Source organism: Phoenix dactylifera, chromosome 2 (assembly GCF_009389715.1).
Source record: "Phoenix dactylifera cultivar Barhee BC4 chromosome 2, palm_55x_up_171113_PBpolish2nd_filt_p, whole genome shotgun sequence".
In the NCBI taxonomy this organism is placed as follows: Eukaryota; Viridiplantae; Streptophyta; class Magnoliopsida; order Arecales; family Arecaceae; genus Phoenix; species Phoenix dactylifera.
This window is the reverse complement of record NC_052393.1, coordinates 25,103,109-25,120,191: the sequence shown is the minus strand read 5'-3', so window position 1 is coordinate 25,120,191 and position 17,083 is coordinate 25,103,109. Positions and strand designations below refer to the sequence as shown.

The 17,083-nt window shown below is 40.4% G+C and overlaps 1 protein-coding gene and 1 long non-coding RNA gene across 2 annotated transcripts; one reads left to right on the top strand and one right to left on the bottom strand.

The window, feature by feature from the left end:
* The first annotated feature begins 1,216 nt into the window (after positions 1 to 1,216).
* LOC103712096 (thioredoxin M1, chloroplastic-like) lies at positions 1,217 to 14,137 on the top strand. Its single transcript, XM_008798501.3, has 2 exons — positions 1,217 to 1,661; positions 13,562 to 14,137. Exons 1-2 carry the CDS (start codon positions 1,379 to 1,381, stop codon positions 13,879 to 13,881), a joined length of 603 nt encoding a protein of 200 aa, XP_008796723.3. The 5' UTR covers positions 1,217 to 1,378; the 3' UTR covers positions 13,882 to 14,137.
* On the bottom strand, positions 7,045 to 11,458 carry LOC120109934. The gene is made up of 2 exons (XR_005510744.1): positions 8,203 to 11,458; positions 7,045 to 8,105 (listed from the first exon to the last, which is right to left on the bottom strand). It is a non-coding gene; the product is annotated as an uncharacterized LOC120109934 (long non-coding RNA).
* Positions 14,138 to 17,083: the final 2,946 nt, after the last annotated feature.

Here is a 17,083-nt window from a genome sequence, read left to right as displayed (position 1 = left end):
TCAGTAGGATTATTAACTCTGAGGTTGAAGTTTCAAGCTCTTCCATGACATATTTATTGGTATTCAGATAAATTTCATTTTACTAAAAATTGAACAAAACAAATGCTTCACATGGTACAACCTACTTAGAGCTGAAATAGAACTTAAAGTCTCTATTATTTGGGTTGGGCCAAGCCATGGACAATATGAGCATACCTTGAATATTGGCTAGAAATAGGTTGCCCATATCCCTAATCTTACATCAACCTGGATAATTTTTTTTGGATCATGACCTATTGAATATGTAAAATTCTAGGTTAAAACTCAGGCCATTTCCAAGCGTACATGAATTCACAAGTTTTTAGTAACCTAAATTTAAATAATCCTTCCTGTCCTTCAATTTCCATTTTTCAGCTAGAGTTTATTTCTCATTCCAACATAAATTAAGTTAAAGATAAGAAGACTACAAATCTACAATATGAAAGGTCTCATGCCTATCCTGCATGATGGCTTTAAATATCACATTTTACATCAAAACCAAATGCAAGGTTTGATGGCATGATGCATGTAAACTTTCAACCCTAGGCGCATCGTGTTTAAAATAGGTTATTTATTGGTCCGCCCATCAAACTAGAAAGATTCCAACATTAACCTAGCTCGACCTCAAACCATAGACCCACCACTTGTCCTAAACTCTCTTTATTTTGCCAATATAGCTTGCGTGAGTTTAGGGTGGTGGTCAGATCAGGTTCAAACATAGAGCCGATCATAGGCCATCAAGCTTGCCTAGACCATCAGGTTCAGACCTAAAGCCGATCATAGGTCGTCAAGCTTGCCTAGACCTCCTAGCCCAGCCTAAAATTTGGTAAGCTTGGACACTAAGAATAGGCCGAGTTTGGAAAAAATAAAAATTGACACTACCTGGGCCAAAATAATTATAAATTTTAATATACACATATTTTATATATTTGTTATATTAATTAATTAATATTATAATAATAAAATTTTTATACTCTATGTTAATGAATATATCAATATCGGATGTGTTAGGCGGATCTGGTATTGACGTGTTAGGATTGGGCCGGGTTTGGACTAAAAAGAGAGGCCCAATATGGGCCTGGATCGAGCCTGGGCGTAAACATTGGGCCTGATTTATACTACAAATCTCGGCCCGATATTTGAAGGTGAGGCCACAATGAGTTAAACAGGCGATCTAACAACCGGCTGAAACAAGTTAAACGTGTTAAGGATTACATTACGGGGAGCGAGTTCTCCACGCGCAGTCCCACCCCGCTCCCTCTCTCCATCTCTCTCTCTCTCTCCCCCAAATCCAAGATCGCTAGGTCTAGCGTGCCTCGATTGATCCCTGAAACCCTCTTCGCCATATCTCCTTCCCCCCATGGCCACCACCGTCCTCGATTCGCTGACGGTTCCCCGTCCTCGTCGCGGTTTCCCGCCGGCTTCCGCGCCGAGGGGGGCGGCGCAGGCGGCGGCGGCGGCGGCGGCGGCGGCGGCTTTCTCTCCTCTCGGCCGCCGAGGAGCGGGTATTCTGCCGGAATTCAAGGGCCTGAGGATCGCAGCGCATCCTCTGAATGCAGCGGCCTCAACAAATCGGGCGTCGGGATCGAGGGTGGTTCGCCGGCGAGCCGTGGTTTGCGAGGCTCAGGAGACGACGATCCAAGGTAGTTCTCTTCCTTTTCTTTTTTAAATTTCCCCTGTCTTTTCCTTGATATTAATACTGCATTTCTTGAAAAATATTTTTGTACTGGCTGATGAAATTGAGGGCTATAGACGTTAATTTTGAAACCGTTGCGGTGGATATTAAGTTATGATCTTTTTTTTTTGTTATTTGTTTTTGTTACAGGATGTAATCTGGTTTTCTTGATATCCTGATGATAAAGAATTTAGGTTTAGATGCAACCTGAGAAGATAGTATATGTTCTACATTGTTAAACCCAGTAAAGTGATCGCTCTATTTTTCTTTTTATTAAGATGCTGGGACGTGTTTTGTTATTATGGCTTCCTTGAGGTTTTTCTCAACAAGCATCATGTAGTTGTTCTAATCTCTTTTGATTTGGGAATAAATGGCGAAATCGGTGAATTTGGAGCTCAACTATCACAGGAACTTGGGTCTGTTGCCAATGCACCGTCTTGGAGTGATGATGAAGCTTATAGATGGACACTTTTTTTTAAGGGAAGATACTGATTAATGTATACTTCCTGGATTGTAGAAGAAGTATTACGGTATAATACATTTAAATAATTGCAGAAGAAGTATAACGATATAAGACATTTAAATAATTAAATTATATGAATCATGAATTTATTAATAGATATTAAATTATTAATAAGTATAACTTTTTGGAAAAAAAGATCCATACCTTTATCTGAACTGGAAATATTTTTGAGTATAGTAATGGAACCTAGCACTTTTCAAACTTGATTCAAGCCCTCAAGCTTGTATTGCGTTTAGATTGGAATCAATTACCTTATATTATAAGAGATTCTCATCAAAATAGAATCATCCTTATATATCATGCTTTTAATTTTTAAAAATACTCTTGATGATATATTTTCTCATTTCTAAAGCTGATTCACTTCTCAATTATTATAAATTATGGAAATTATGACATAAGAAATAATCACATGATTGCATGAGAGAAGATATATAAGCTGATAGTGGTTGACATGAGCTCAAGTTCCACCATTAGTGCTTGATAACACCAGGTCTGTGTTTGGTCTTGGGTAGCTAACTGAGGGGTGGTTAAAGTTAAGTATTGGTAACCACCACTTAACCAACTAACCATAGGGCTGGTTGTAGTGCTGTTTGACTGCTACTCAGTCAATTACACTTCCTGTTGAGATGGTAAAAATGGTGTTTGGTTGAAAATGGCTAAGGACTTCACCATCGCATGACTATGCACTGAATGCCCAATATAACCTTGCTCACCATATTATTTTATTAGCCAAAATTTATCAAAATAATCAATATTACATGATTGCAAACTGACATGAATAGGTAACATTTGCTGATTGGCCTTCAATTTTTTCCCACAAGATATTATATGTAGCATATTAGACATTGCATATGGATAGGCTTGCACATGGAAATGTTCAATGTATTCATGGCTTAGTTGTGAAAGTCATCACTGGGATCCATGCGCACAAGGATGCATAATCATTCCAAAAATGGATCTATACTAACCATTATATCATCATTGCCACTCTTATCCATGAAAACATTCTTGCAATGCAAAGAACATAATGTAGTATGAAGAAGAAAGGAACACTAACTAAGCAAGCTTGCGCTCTGGGTAGCGATGCTTTAATTTTCGTGCGGTTACTGGGTACATTTGTCAAGCAGGTGGTGGGTAACTGGAATGGCTGATTGTAGCGCACGGTCGGCAAAGGGGTCCTTCGGCCGTGAGGACCGGCCAAACTAGGAGAAGGGTGTGGACAATCGGACGTGGTTCAGTGTGGTGCAGGGCATTCCTCGGCAACCGACGTGGATGAACTACTAGATCTCTGAGGAGGAGATCGAAAACCTCTAACGATACTTCGTGGAGGTTTTAGAGTTACTGGAGGAGCGAGTAGAAGCAGTGAGGCAAGCGTGGGAGACGACGACGGTCATCACTTGAAGCCTCAGCCAGAGGGTTCCCATTGAATGGATCGCCCGGGATCTCATGACTCAGGGGAAGTTGGAGTACGAGATGGAGACCTTTCTGATGGCGGAGGACCACAACGTCTTCCGTCTTCGATGCGAGGATGGACAGAATGCGGCTCTAACCAGTGGACAGTGGGTAGTAGTCGGGCAACCGCTGGCGATGGAACCGTGGGCGTTTGATTTCATTCCCGACGTGGACAAGGTGAAGAGGTCGGCAGTTTGGGTCTGGCTTCCTTGTCTCCTGCTGGAATACTGGAAAGAGTCGATCATGGAGATTGCGACGGCGGTGGGCCGACCTCTATCCCTCGACAGTTTCACCGAGCAGCTCTGGAAGCTTGGCTATGCTTGAGTCAAGATCGAGATCCATGCCCTATATCCACTCAAACTAGGGATCTTAATTTGGGGGCGAGCTAGAGTTTTCTTGGAAAGCTTCGTATATGAGAATATTCCAGCCTTCTGCTACCAATGTGGCAGAATCGGCCACATGAAGATTGTAGCTATTTGCCGTCGGTGCCGGCGTTGGGGAAGGAAGGGCGAAGCAGGGTTTCTCCATCTCCAATGATGGTAGAAACAGAGGCGGCTGCCCTAACAGAGGAGGGGTCGAAAACTGAGAGCAGGCTGGTGTTCGGCTCGCGGCTGGGGACGGCCAAAATCCGGCAGCCGAGGGCTACCAGGAGTGGGGTGCGAGTGAGGAAGACGGACAAGTCCACCCCCAAGTCTGCCTCAAGGCCGGGCTTGTCCCAGTCTGGACCGAGTTTCTGGAGGAATAAACTGAGTTCGCCGCTTGATTCCAATGGATGGCAGAAGCCATCCAAGGTAGCTCACCGGCGTTCACCGGAGAAGAAAATTCTTGCCCCTAAATTGGCGCATGGCGAGGTGGGAGCGAGTCAACTCGGTTTTGATCCTGAGTTTGATGTTGAGGCGATCAGAGCCTTGGGCCGAGCGCAAATGAGCGGTGATATGGGGCGGGCCAGTGAGCAGGGCAGTGTGGATGCGGAGATGGTAGAGACATGCTCCGGTGCGGGCCATCTTAAGCGGGCTAGAAGGCTTAAATACTGAGAATGAGTTAATAGATATAAAATGGAATAATATTTTTACACATAATACTTAATATGTATGTGGCAATATCTAATATGCATCCAAATCCGTTTAAAACATATATGTGTACAAATTTTAGCATTTGATTGATACAAAGTGTATTTGATAAATAAAAATGGATACAGATATAGGTATGCTGATATCTGATCCGTTTTCAGCATGGAACCAAAAGCTTGCCTCTTCAATTTTAAGTTGGTTGACTGCAAATTGCCTAAAAATTCAGTTAATTTTTCTACTCACAAAATGAGCACAAAAATCACCAACTCTCTTTGCTAAGGTTCCAGAATTTGTGTATGCACACAGATTGGAACCAAGGACCATTAACCCCATATTGTGCTCCCCACAACATTTTGGTACTTCAGGTATTGGGACTTGTGTCTGCTATCCATTTACAAACAGGACTTATCGATCATTTTCTCCTACAATTTGCTGTAGGTACCTGCCATATGCTCTTGCATCTACCATCTGCCTATTTACTTCCCCTTAATCTGTGCCCCTTCTGTTATTTATTGTTCTACTCTAAATTCTCTGATTTTGATATTTTGTTTCTTGTTCTTCTATTTTCTACTTCATTTCATGCATTATTGATATTTGATGTACACTTGGGTGGATCTAGGTATATGCTCTTAGTTAATATGTAAAGACATGATTAATAAATTTACTTTTCTCTTATATTTTTCATATCTATGGTGGTTTAATTGAAATGTACTTAAGGTGTTAGAGGTTTGCCGATCTTAGGGTGTTTTTAAAGATAGACCCTTAGGGCTTGTTTGGTTTGCGGGAAAAGAAGGGGGGAAAGTGTGGTCAATGGAAAAGTAAAGAGATGCCTATTGTTTGGTTGGAGTTTTCAAAGGAGAGAGATGGAAAAATTGTATTTTTGTGGGAATATGATTTCCACGTTTCATGGAAAAGTCTTTCCCATGAGAACATGGAAAAGTTACTTTTCCGTGATCCGAAAATCGAAACATTTTTATTTTTTTTCAAAAAGGCCCTTTAGCTATCAAGGATCCTTATTTGATCCAAAGCATTAAAGATCTAATTTTTATTAAGGTATAATCGGAATTACACAAAACTTTTATAGGAAAGTGGATGGTCAACCAAACATAAGCACTCTGAAAATCTGTCACTTTTCCATGGTCAACCAAACATGCCAAAAGTACTTTTTCAGGCATCCTCTTTTCAGAAATCTGCTTCTCAGGAATCATATTCCTATGAGAGAAAATGCTTCCCACGAACCAAACGAGCCCTTAGAGTTTGTTGGAAGCAAAGGAGTCACAAATGAAATAACCTTAAGCAAAATATGAATATGCATGATCATCTCATGAAATCTATAATTGCAAAATCTAATCTCTCTTCAAAGCATGCCTCTTCTCATTCTTCAGAGGTTCTTTCTGATCCAATATGTAAACATCATGCATTCATTTTATAGGCTGGCTACCTATATTTGCTATTCATGTTCGCAAGCATTAGGTAGCTAAACAGAGATAAGAGGCGTAACTTGCATATATGTAATATCTTCTTCTTAAATTTAAAATTGCATTCATTGGAGTAGTCGCACAGCCCTCCTATAACATTCTTCATCGATTTTGTGACCATTGTTCAGCTGTAAGCCCGTTATAACAGCCACCATAGTTTGGGAAATGAGTGGCAGTAGTTTACATTTTCACTGTTTATCTTATAAAAATATCTTTTTTTATTTAAATCTCCATGTAAATTCAGGAGAATAAAAGGTGAACGATAGCATAATCAAATAACATCATTATGTACCTTTCTTTTTTGTTATATCCAATTATAGTCAGTAAAAATGGTTGTTATCTTAAGATAATTAGGGCTGGAAGTGGGCCGGGCCGGGCCGGGCCAAACCCCTACCCAAGCCCGGCCCGAAATTTTTTTCCGGGCTTCGGGCCGGGCTGGGGCCCGAACAATTTTAAAGGAACGAGGCCCGAGCCTGGCCCGAGCCCGGCCCGAGCCCGTTTGGGCCAGCCCGATGACGAGCCCGGCCCGATCCCATACTGCTTTCAAAAACCTGATTGCAAGCCTCAATTTATCAGCATTGCACTGGCACTTTCCACAGTGATCATAAAAAATAACAACATAAAACCCTTCATCTGTACTAAAATTAATGGATAGTATGCATCCCTAAACGGAAAAAACAAAAACATGCGAACAAGAACAAAATATCACCTAGAAGGAAACGTAGAAGATTATCAACATGCCTAAAAAAACTAGACTAAATCAATTAGGGAAATAAATGGAAGAACTAAAAAATGTCAAAGTACATGGCTTATCGCCACAGATGGTGGCCTCATATTTTTGGAGGCTGTCTGCTGTGTACGCCAACAAAAGAACAAGTAAAAGAATGTACAATTAATGAAGGAATGGTCAAAGAAACTAAATGCCTCAATGCTCCAAATTTGCATCTTCATTTACTATTTCCATTGCAATGGTGGACCATTCCATTGCTATAACCAGCTTCTTTCCGCTTCAGGTTAATCCTGTTTAACCCCCATACACGTACTGTATGGTCATCACTGGCTGATGCCAACATATGATGATAAATTGGGTGCCAGCTGACACAGTTGATAGCACCAGCATGCCCAGGTAATGCCTGTATGAGATCTCCAGCACCCCGGTGCCATAGATAGACCTGTACATCACTAATGATAGAAGGGGAACAAGTCCTACATCAAGGGACAGGCACACAAATGCAGCCATCTGCAATAAAAAGAAAAAAGAAAAGAGCTTGGACAACAAAAGAAAGTTTATTTTCCATTTTGTCTCTCATTTCAGTCAAGACTATGAAACAAGCCTGATTTATGAACATCCCAAAACCATCAGTATAAAATTCTCTTTTTTTTTGGCAAGTGACAAAAATAGAACAAATCAACAAAAATTATCTGCAAAAGAAATTTACGACCACAAAAGTCATTGGAATTGTGTTAGATCCAAGTAGGATTCCATCAAATATGAGATAGACCAAGTAGGCAATCAGACATATCATTAACAAAATAGCATCTGATGGTTTGAAGATAACTTGCAAAAAAATTCATTCCATGCAACCAACTGCAACGATACAACTGAAACCAAACAAAAGGATTCCATCAAAAACAGGAGGATAAAAAAAATCATCGGCCTGAAGTCGTTGTTCCCTGCACAATATTATATTCATCATATCCATGTAATAGAGAAATAACCATGATCCACATGAAAATACTCCATCAACAAACATACTTGATACTTGATACTTTAGGTATGAACTAGATCTGATGAGGGTATCGTCATTCAGTTCTCCCAAATTGCCCACTCCAGGAGTCCAGGGTGTCGTCATCTACATTCAACGTTACAGAACTCGAGCAATTTGCAACTGTTAACAGTTAACACACAAATCAATCATAAATGTTTAAATTATAAGTACAATAAGCAAATAAAAAATATTAGATAAATTTAAAAGATTTATATACCTTCATCATATTGTTCACGAAGCCAATCTTGGGTACACACTAAGGCTTCTGCAGTAGAAGGGCTCAAAGAGCTTCGATACTGATCCACAACTCTACCACCAGTGCTGAATGCTGACTCAGATGAAACAGTGGAGACTGGAATAGCTAGAACATCTCGAGCTATTCTTGATAGTATAGGATAGACTGCTGCATTGCTCTTTCACCAAGCCAAGATGTCAAACTCCTTATTCTCCAAATCAGGAAGTACATCATCATCCAAATAACTATCCAACTCGGATCTCTTAGGGCGTTTTGAAGAACTCTGACTTCTAAATTGAGCAAAATCCATACCAAATTTTTTTTGGAAGAAATTGAACTTATATCACCTTGTCCACCAAAATTAGATGTTCGCTCACTTGAACTCATAAAGGGATGCATTCTTGTTGCATCTACATACTCATTATACAATTTAAAAAGACAAGCACGGATATCATCAATCTTTTTTTTGCACTCCTCCAACTCAAATGCCTTTTGATAACAAAACTCTACAAATATCAACTTTGATCTGGGATCCAAAATAGAAGCAATTACCAACAAATTATTGCACTGAGACCAATATTTGTTAAACTTCTTTAGCATCTCATTTGTTAATTGCTTCACTGTTTCATCAGTATCGATACTTTCATCCATCAACAAAGCCCTAATTCTCTAAACTTCTTTTAGGTATAAATTGGATGTGGGATACTTACAACCAGAAAATACTTTAGTAGCATCAAGAAAGGCTTCTAAAAATTTAAGAATTATAGAAGCCTTTTTCCATTCATCATTGGTGGGGCATACACATGAATGCTCAGTTGCATATCTAATAAGAGCATCTTTATAACCAAGTGCATCATGCAACATTTCATAAGTAGAATTTCATCTTGTAGGAACATCCAAAGTGAGTCCTTTTCTAGCAGGAAGTCTCATATGCTGTAGAATTTCATTAAATGCTTGCATTCGAGATGGGGATGCAGAGACATATCTAACAATTTCTCTTATACATTCAATAGCTTCATGAATGATTTTCATTCCATCCTGAACCATAATATTTAATATATGTGCACAACATCTAATATGACTGTACTCCCCACTAAACAACATTGAATAACAAAAGTGATCTCGGAGCCTTCTCATTACAGCATCATTTGTGCTGCAATTATCCAAAGTAATAGCACATATTTTACAATCCAATTTTCATTCAATAAGATATTTTTTTACAGCATCTTCAATTGCAAAGCTGGTGTGAGGGTATGGAAGTTTCTTGAAACTAATAATCTTCTTATGCAGAGTAAAATCAGAATCAATATAATGTGCTGTGAAAGAAATGTAACCAATTTTCTGATTTGATGTCCAAATATCAGTAGTGAAACTAACCCGAGAACTTAGGTTCTTGAATACATCATGCAATTTTTTCCTCTCTTCTTGATACAAAGCCATACAATCATGTTTTACAGGCTTACAACCCATAATTTTGAATAATGGCTGAAGAGATCTCATAAAATTCAGAAAAATAGTGTGCTCAACAATACGAAATGGAAGCTCAGCACATATGATAAATTTTGCAAGAATTTTTCTACTCTCTTCTTGATTGAATTTGAAACACTTTATCAGATCTTTTGAACTTGGTAGTAAGAGCAACTGATTAGTCGGATTCTTTTGATACTTCTTGCAAACATTTTCAAGATGGCGTTTTAGATGACTCGTTCCTCCTTTAGTGCTCCCACTTAAAACTTTTTTACAATATTTGCACTTAGCTATTGACCCTTCAGAATTTTTTTCCTCGATAAAGTGATTTCATACCCAAGATCTTTTTCTAGAAGAATTGTCACAAACATTTTCAGCAGTATCTTCATTTCTATCATCCTCATTCCTTAAATCTTCAACAGTCTCATTTTCACCCACTTTAGAATGAGACATTAGTAAAAATAATCTGTCCAAATAAAAAAATAAAAATCTTCAATCATCCAACTATGTTCCTATACTGCAAAATGTAGAGGAAGCCAAGCTTCCTTTTAAAAAGGTACTCAAGGGATGCACTCAATACAGGCAAATAGGCAATAAGCATGATAAACTGATAAAGTAAAGAAAAGCATAATGCAGTCACAACTCAAATGTAAAACATCCATAAGTGCATTTGTGCAGCCAATATTGAAGATAATACTTTGACAATGCAAGGAATACCAAAACTAATAAACAGCAATAGGAATACCAAAACTAAACATCCATAAGAATAACCCTAAACAGCAATAGGAATACCAAAACTAATAAAGATAATATTTTGACAATGCAAGGAAATTTTGAGTCGCAATAAAAAAACACCCCTGTTCTTCATAGAGTAGATTTTGAATATTCTACATGAAAAGTGCACCCATCTGCCAATAAACTCAATCAATTTAGCAATTGCAATAGCATATCCAGTAGATTTTTAAATAAAAAAGCAACAGCAGTGAGTTCTTCTTTCAATAAACTGCATCAAGTGTTCATTACATCTCCTTCAGACATATCCAAATGTTTAGCTTTTTTTTTTCTGAGAGAGAATACCAAAAGTTTTGTACGAGTGACAGAAGAACAAGAAGGAGAAAACCTGGAAAGTTCAGTCTAACAAAAAACCAAGTTCAGTCCCCTTCCAAGTTCCAAGTGTTCGACAGTCCAAAAATGACACCCACATCTTCTCATTTCTCAACACATCAACACTGTACTGGAAAAAGGGAGGATCAGGGCTTGGAACTGCTGCTGGTTTTGTGGCACTCTGTGGCCTGTGGGTGGATTAAGGCATTCGGCAGACTGGCCCGCGTCGGGCGACCGGCCGAAGTGTAATCAACCCAGCGAGCGGCGACGAGCCGACAAGAAGCGGAGAAACCCTAGCTCCATGCCTCCGCCGCTCGTCCGCTCTGCGCCTCGGCAAATCCCAACCAAAAGGAAGAAGATCCCAACCAAAACGAAGAAGATCCCAACCAAAACGAAGAAGATTCATTCGTAAATGTAATCGTACCTCAAAACCTAGCTTCGCCGATGATAGGGTGGTCGGGACTCCTCTTCGCCACTTCGCCGAGCTTGGACGGTCGACGACGACGACGACCAGTCGACGACGACGACGACGACCGGAGAAACCCTAGCTCCAGGGGGACCACGCCTCGTCGCCTCCACCGCTCGTCCGCGACGCGCCGACGCCTCTGCAAATCCCTAATGGCAAGTTGGCAACTCGGGTTACTCGGCCGCGATTCGGGCGCTTTCGGCTGGCCCGCGTCAGGCTGGAAATGGGCCCGGGCTTGGACGGGCCCGGGCCGGGCCAATGAAATACCCGAGCCCGGCCCGAAATAGAAATGGGCTGAATGATGAAGCTCAAGCCCGGCCCGAAATGCAGTGAGCCTAGCCCATAGCCCGGCCCGCGGGCGGCCCGACCCGATGGGCTTCGGGCCGGCCCGAGCCCACTTCCAGCCCTAAAGATAATAGCCAATAATTCCATTGTAACGGTAAATGTTGGTTTGAGGCTCTAACAGTAAAAAAGTTGGTTTGGATTTTTTTTTTTTTTTTTTGGGGGGGGGGTGTGGCGGGGTTGTTATTAGGGTGAAACATTAGGTTCTAAATTAGGAAAATTGTTGTCTTCTTGATGCTATCCTTTTGGGGGATCAAGAAGCTTGATCAAGTCCCTTTGCATGCATAAGCTGCCACATGTAAGTGAATGCAAATTTTTTGAAAAAAGCATAGGATAAATTATTTTAAGTTTTTCAAATTTTTAATAATTGCATTTAAATCAGCCTAGATTTATGGAATTATACAGTTTCATTCTAGTTGGTGCAATATTTCTCTCATTAATCATCATTATCATCACTGAAGCCTTTCCCAGTGAAAATGAGGTACTTATAGACTACAACTTTAATTTCAGAAGCTTCCTTCAAAGATTAACCAGATTTGCATGTTCAACTATGAACCTAATGTGAAATTCTCATGAAATTGTTGTCAAATCTGTAGAGAGGGAGAGCTACTTTATTGGTTGCAGTTAAGCTCATGGAACCAAGAAGCGATCCTTTATGTTCTTTTCTTCCTTGCTTCTATTGTTTTATTTTACAAGCATGGGTGGAGCCAGTGCGCTAGGATGGCACTCTCTTCCCTTGTGAACTCCCAAGATCTCATTGCTATATGTCTAGATATGATTTTAATCCAGCCAGCATACAGTAAACTGCTTCACCGCCAACCTGCACCCCGAGTTAGTATACCTTTTTTTATTTGTTAAATCTTTTTGGCTGGTCTTTGTCTTCGCGGAACCCAATTAGTTATGACACTACATAAATTTCCTTTGTAATGGTCCAATGGCTGCTAGATTTGAAAGGAAGTTTCGCTTTCCTCCTAATATGGGCCTTCTCATCTAGTATTTATTTATTTTTTTTTAAAACTACTAGATTGTGAAGTCATATGTAATCTATAAATTATTGGCCTCTCTGCAATTTAATTGCATTTATGTATTCCTCTCCGTGGAATTCATGTTTTTTTACCAATCTAATCAGATTTTTGTACATGTCTTGAGCTACTCACCAATCCAAAGACCGATCATGACTCATGGTGCAAGAGGGTTATTTTTATGTTTATATTGGGATTGAAGTTTAAAGAATAAGAAGAATAGATGATGGTGAAAATGACGAAGCTTAAAAAATTGCAAACAACACATTGAAATAAGAGGAAGTTATTCCTCTGCGCACATTCATTTTGCAATGTTTGAAGTCTGCACCCTCCTATATCTTCTATATGTACAAAGCCCATCTTTTTTTGTTATATATTACATCCTTTTAATATCTAGCTTTTTCTTCCTATGGACGATTGAGACATGATCTGTACAATGCTTTATTTTGAAAAAGATTATAACTAATGACGCTACACAGTCGAGATAGACTACTAATTGCAAACAATATATTTAAACAAATTTCTAGATACATATCAAACACTATAAAATTTAAAATGTGGGATATGCATTCAAGTGATATCATTCTGCCCTAGAAATTCCTGCACACACTGCATCAATCTTTTAGCACAATAACAGTTTGATGATGATCAAAGTAGATTGGAATGGATTTATGATAAAATTTGGACATACTTCACTGGAGTGTTTGTTCTGATAGGCTTCTGATAAGTTGATTTGCAAATATTAAATCAATGCTCTGCCTGTTCTTCCTTTTGTTAAACAGTCCATAGATTGTGAAAGATAAATCTGAATAGGCTATTTGTGATATAATTTTGCATAGTTGTGATGCATGGATTCTCTTTCAATGTACGCCTATTTAACCAAGCACTTTTGTTTTTCTCAAAAAAATAAAATTAAGCACCTTGTGTTATCCTACTACAGTTCCAGATGTGACTAAAACTACATGGCAGTCACTTGTCATGGAGTGTGATATTCCAGTGCTTGTGGAGTTTTGGGCTTCATGGTGCGGACCCTGCCGAATGATTGATCCTGTGATTGGCAAACTGTCAAAGGCCTATGAAGGAAAGCTGAAATGCTACAAGCTCAACACTGATGAAAACCCTGACATAGCGACCCAGTATGGGATTCGAAGTATCCCGACTATGATGATATTTCAGAACGGTGAGAAGAAAGATGCAGTGATTGGGGCAGTTCCAGAAAGTACTTTAATTATGTGCATCGAGAAATTCATAGTGAGGTAAATTTGTTCATTTTCAAGAACTGAAGGGCTTCAATCAATTATTTGGAGCTAGCTAGTAGTGTTGTTTACTCTTTCCGCTGTGTTGTTGTAGCTCTATGTATATAGGTATGAAGATTAAAATTGGGGTCTTATCTTACCATGTCAACAGTTAAAATTGATGGCAAGAAGTATTACTTGTAATGAAAATTGATGGGACTCTGTAGACAATTCACAATTTTCTTATTCCATTCTACAATGTTGTTTGCCTCTTTTACTGCCATACATCATGATGAAGACTCTTCTTCTAGGTCCTTGCTTTGCAGATGGACAATAGAAGATGCTATATTATAGAATTGTGCAGAACATAAAAGTCTATAACTGATTAATAAAAAATGTATGATTCTTCTAAATTTCCTAATGAATCTTAAACTTCATTTCAGGTGATGAAACCTACTATAGTTACTAGTGTTTTATCAGATCTCTCGTCGAAACTCTATGGCATCTGCATTGACACTATAGAAAAAGACAGCCTGGTGCATGAGGCTCCTGATATTGTAGGTCTAGAGATGGTCAGATGTATGCAACATACGTTTTAGAGAGGTTTCAATATTTTGAATCCGTAATTCCATATCATAATAGAGCAACCTTACCATTGTGCTAAGGTTAATTGTCATCTGCATTGACACTATAAGGAGCAATAATTTTGTGAACTGTTATTGTTCATTACAGGTATAGAAGCCTAATCGAGAAAGTTGTGCTACTGAGCACCGAAAAACTTTTGGTTTCAAAATAAGATTATTCAAGTTGTGTTTGTTGCAAGTATGGGACACAGACATGATCCAATATTTTAATCCATCATGTTTAAACATGTTGTAATAGCTCTATTAAAAAAAAAAGCTTTTTCTAACCTCATTACTGTATCGACAAAAGTAAATTTTGGGTGTCGCAAGTTACTATCGGTAATAAGGCATGCTTATGTAAGTTTATTCACTGCAATGATTAGTCTAACCTGTTTTCTTTGCACTTAATACATCATAAGTTGGATGTTTCTTCATGAAAGGAAAAATCTTCAACTCGATTTCTTGTTTATTTCCAATGAATAGATAAATAAGGATAACTTGTTTTAGGATCATTCGTTGGGACAAGTATGCAGATATATGATGATAATTCAGGCCTTTGCTTTCTCCTGTCAATCCGTCACATAAAGTTGCAATCTTCGATCATGTTGTTTGATAATGGTTGGTTTCTGCATCCTCTTTAGGTGTTGCCAACGTATTATAAGGTCTTAATTTACTTAAAGCTAGAAAGTGCCAAATCTTCAATGATGTCTATAAATTTTCTAATGTTTTAAGTACAAGAAAGGAAAAGATGAATCCACATCCTTTAAAAGCAAGAAAAAACTGTTTACAAAAAAAGGTTGAGTGATAACAAAATTTTAAGATTCGATCATCAATCTCAAGGAATAGGTAGTCTTGAAACTTTAAAGATTGTACAGAAATTATTCTCCTGTAAATTTAAGATACTGACATATCATAAGTAGGCAATTTGTACTTAGGGAAGCTCTGCAGCTCTTATAATTGTACATGAACAATCCTCATGCCAAGTATTGGCACAATTCATAAATTTATTACCTGATGGGGGAAAAAATAGACCATCCCACAAATACAATTAAGGTATCCAGGCCGCCGAGCACAGAAGGCTGCCGAGCTCAGAAGACTAAGGCTAGAAGGCCGAGCACAGAAGCTGCCGAGCTCATCCAGGCTGCCGAGCTCAGAAGGCTAAGGCCCAGAAGGCCGAGCACAGATCCAGGCCGAGCACAGATCCAGGCTAAGGCCCTGCAGCAGTCTCACTGCACCATGGTTTACTTGCTGGCCACGCCACGACATATTAATCAGGAACCATACCCTGCTACGACTGTCAACGCCTCACCATTCCCAAGAATGTACTGCACTGCGCGCCACAAGCAAGTTCTGGCTACGCGTCATCTTCTCCCATGATGGGAACGGGCCATCTACGGCAACTCATTACTTCACACGCCCACGTCCAATCGCGACGGTAACCCATTAATTCGCCCAGTCACATCACCGGTAACCCTGCCATCCTCCCTATAAAAAGGGAGGCTTCTTCCTCCCAAAAGGAGGCTTCGGACTGGGAAATACAGTCCCTCTCCTTCTCCAAAATTAAGCTCCCCTCTGACTTAAGCATCGGAGGGCCGGCGCCGGAAATACCGGCCACCAGCTTTTTGCAGGCCCCCCACGGATGATGCCGCTCACCGACGGATCACCGCCTGCCAATGTTCGCCGGAGCTCCTCCCCCCTCAGCAGACGGTCGCCCCCGGGTTCAATTTCCAGCAACATTTGGTGCTAGAGGAAGGGCCCGAGTTGCGGCCATGAAACTAAGGAGCAGAGGAGTCTTTAACGCCTCTTGGCATCATGCTCCAAGTCCCAAACGCTCAGTCCAAAATTCACCACCAAGATCTCCGGCCGATCAAGTTCCACAAGTCCAACTCGAGCACTTCGATGCGCTAGTGCAGCAAGTCCAAGCGTTAGCCATTGCAGCCCAAAGCCTGCAACAAGTGGAGGCCCCTCCTGTGCCGCCTCCACGGGATCATGTTAAACAGAGGAAGAAACTTTCTCCCGAGCCATCTCGAATCAGGCATGGCTCCCACTCCAATAACGTATGTGGGGGCAACCAGCGAGAAGTAGTCCAAGTCTCACGCCAACGAGTTGGAGGGAAAGAGAAATAAAAGCTGAGGTCTGGAGAAGGAGAGTTATGGAGCTTTAAAATGGGATTGCGAGCCTCTGTGGCAAAGGGTACAGCCCCATTAAATTCCATTATCCTTCCAAGTCTTCTGTCTTCCGGCAGCAAGAAACCAGCATGTACTCCCTCCTCACGGGCGTAAGTCCTCAGGACGGCGCCCGCGACGTTGCTCTCTTTCAGAGCGTTGCCATCACCGAAGCCCCCGCCGAGCTCAGAAGGCCGAGCCGAGCTCGTCATGCAGGCCGAGCTCATCATGTAGGCCGAGCTCAGAAGACTGAGTCGAGCTCATCATCCATGTTGCCGAGCTCAGAAGGCCGAGTCGAGCTCATCATGCAGGCTGAGCTCAGAAGGTCGAGCCGAGCTCATGCAAGTCGAGCTCAGAAGGCCGAGCTCAGAAGGCCGAGCGCAGAACACCTCCCAGAAAATCGAGCCAAAGAAGGCCGGTGCTGAGCCAAGTCCTGAGG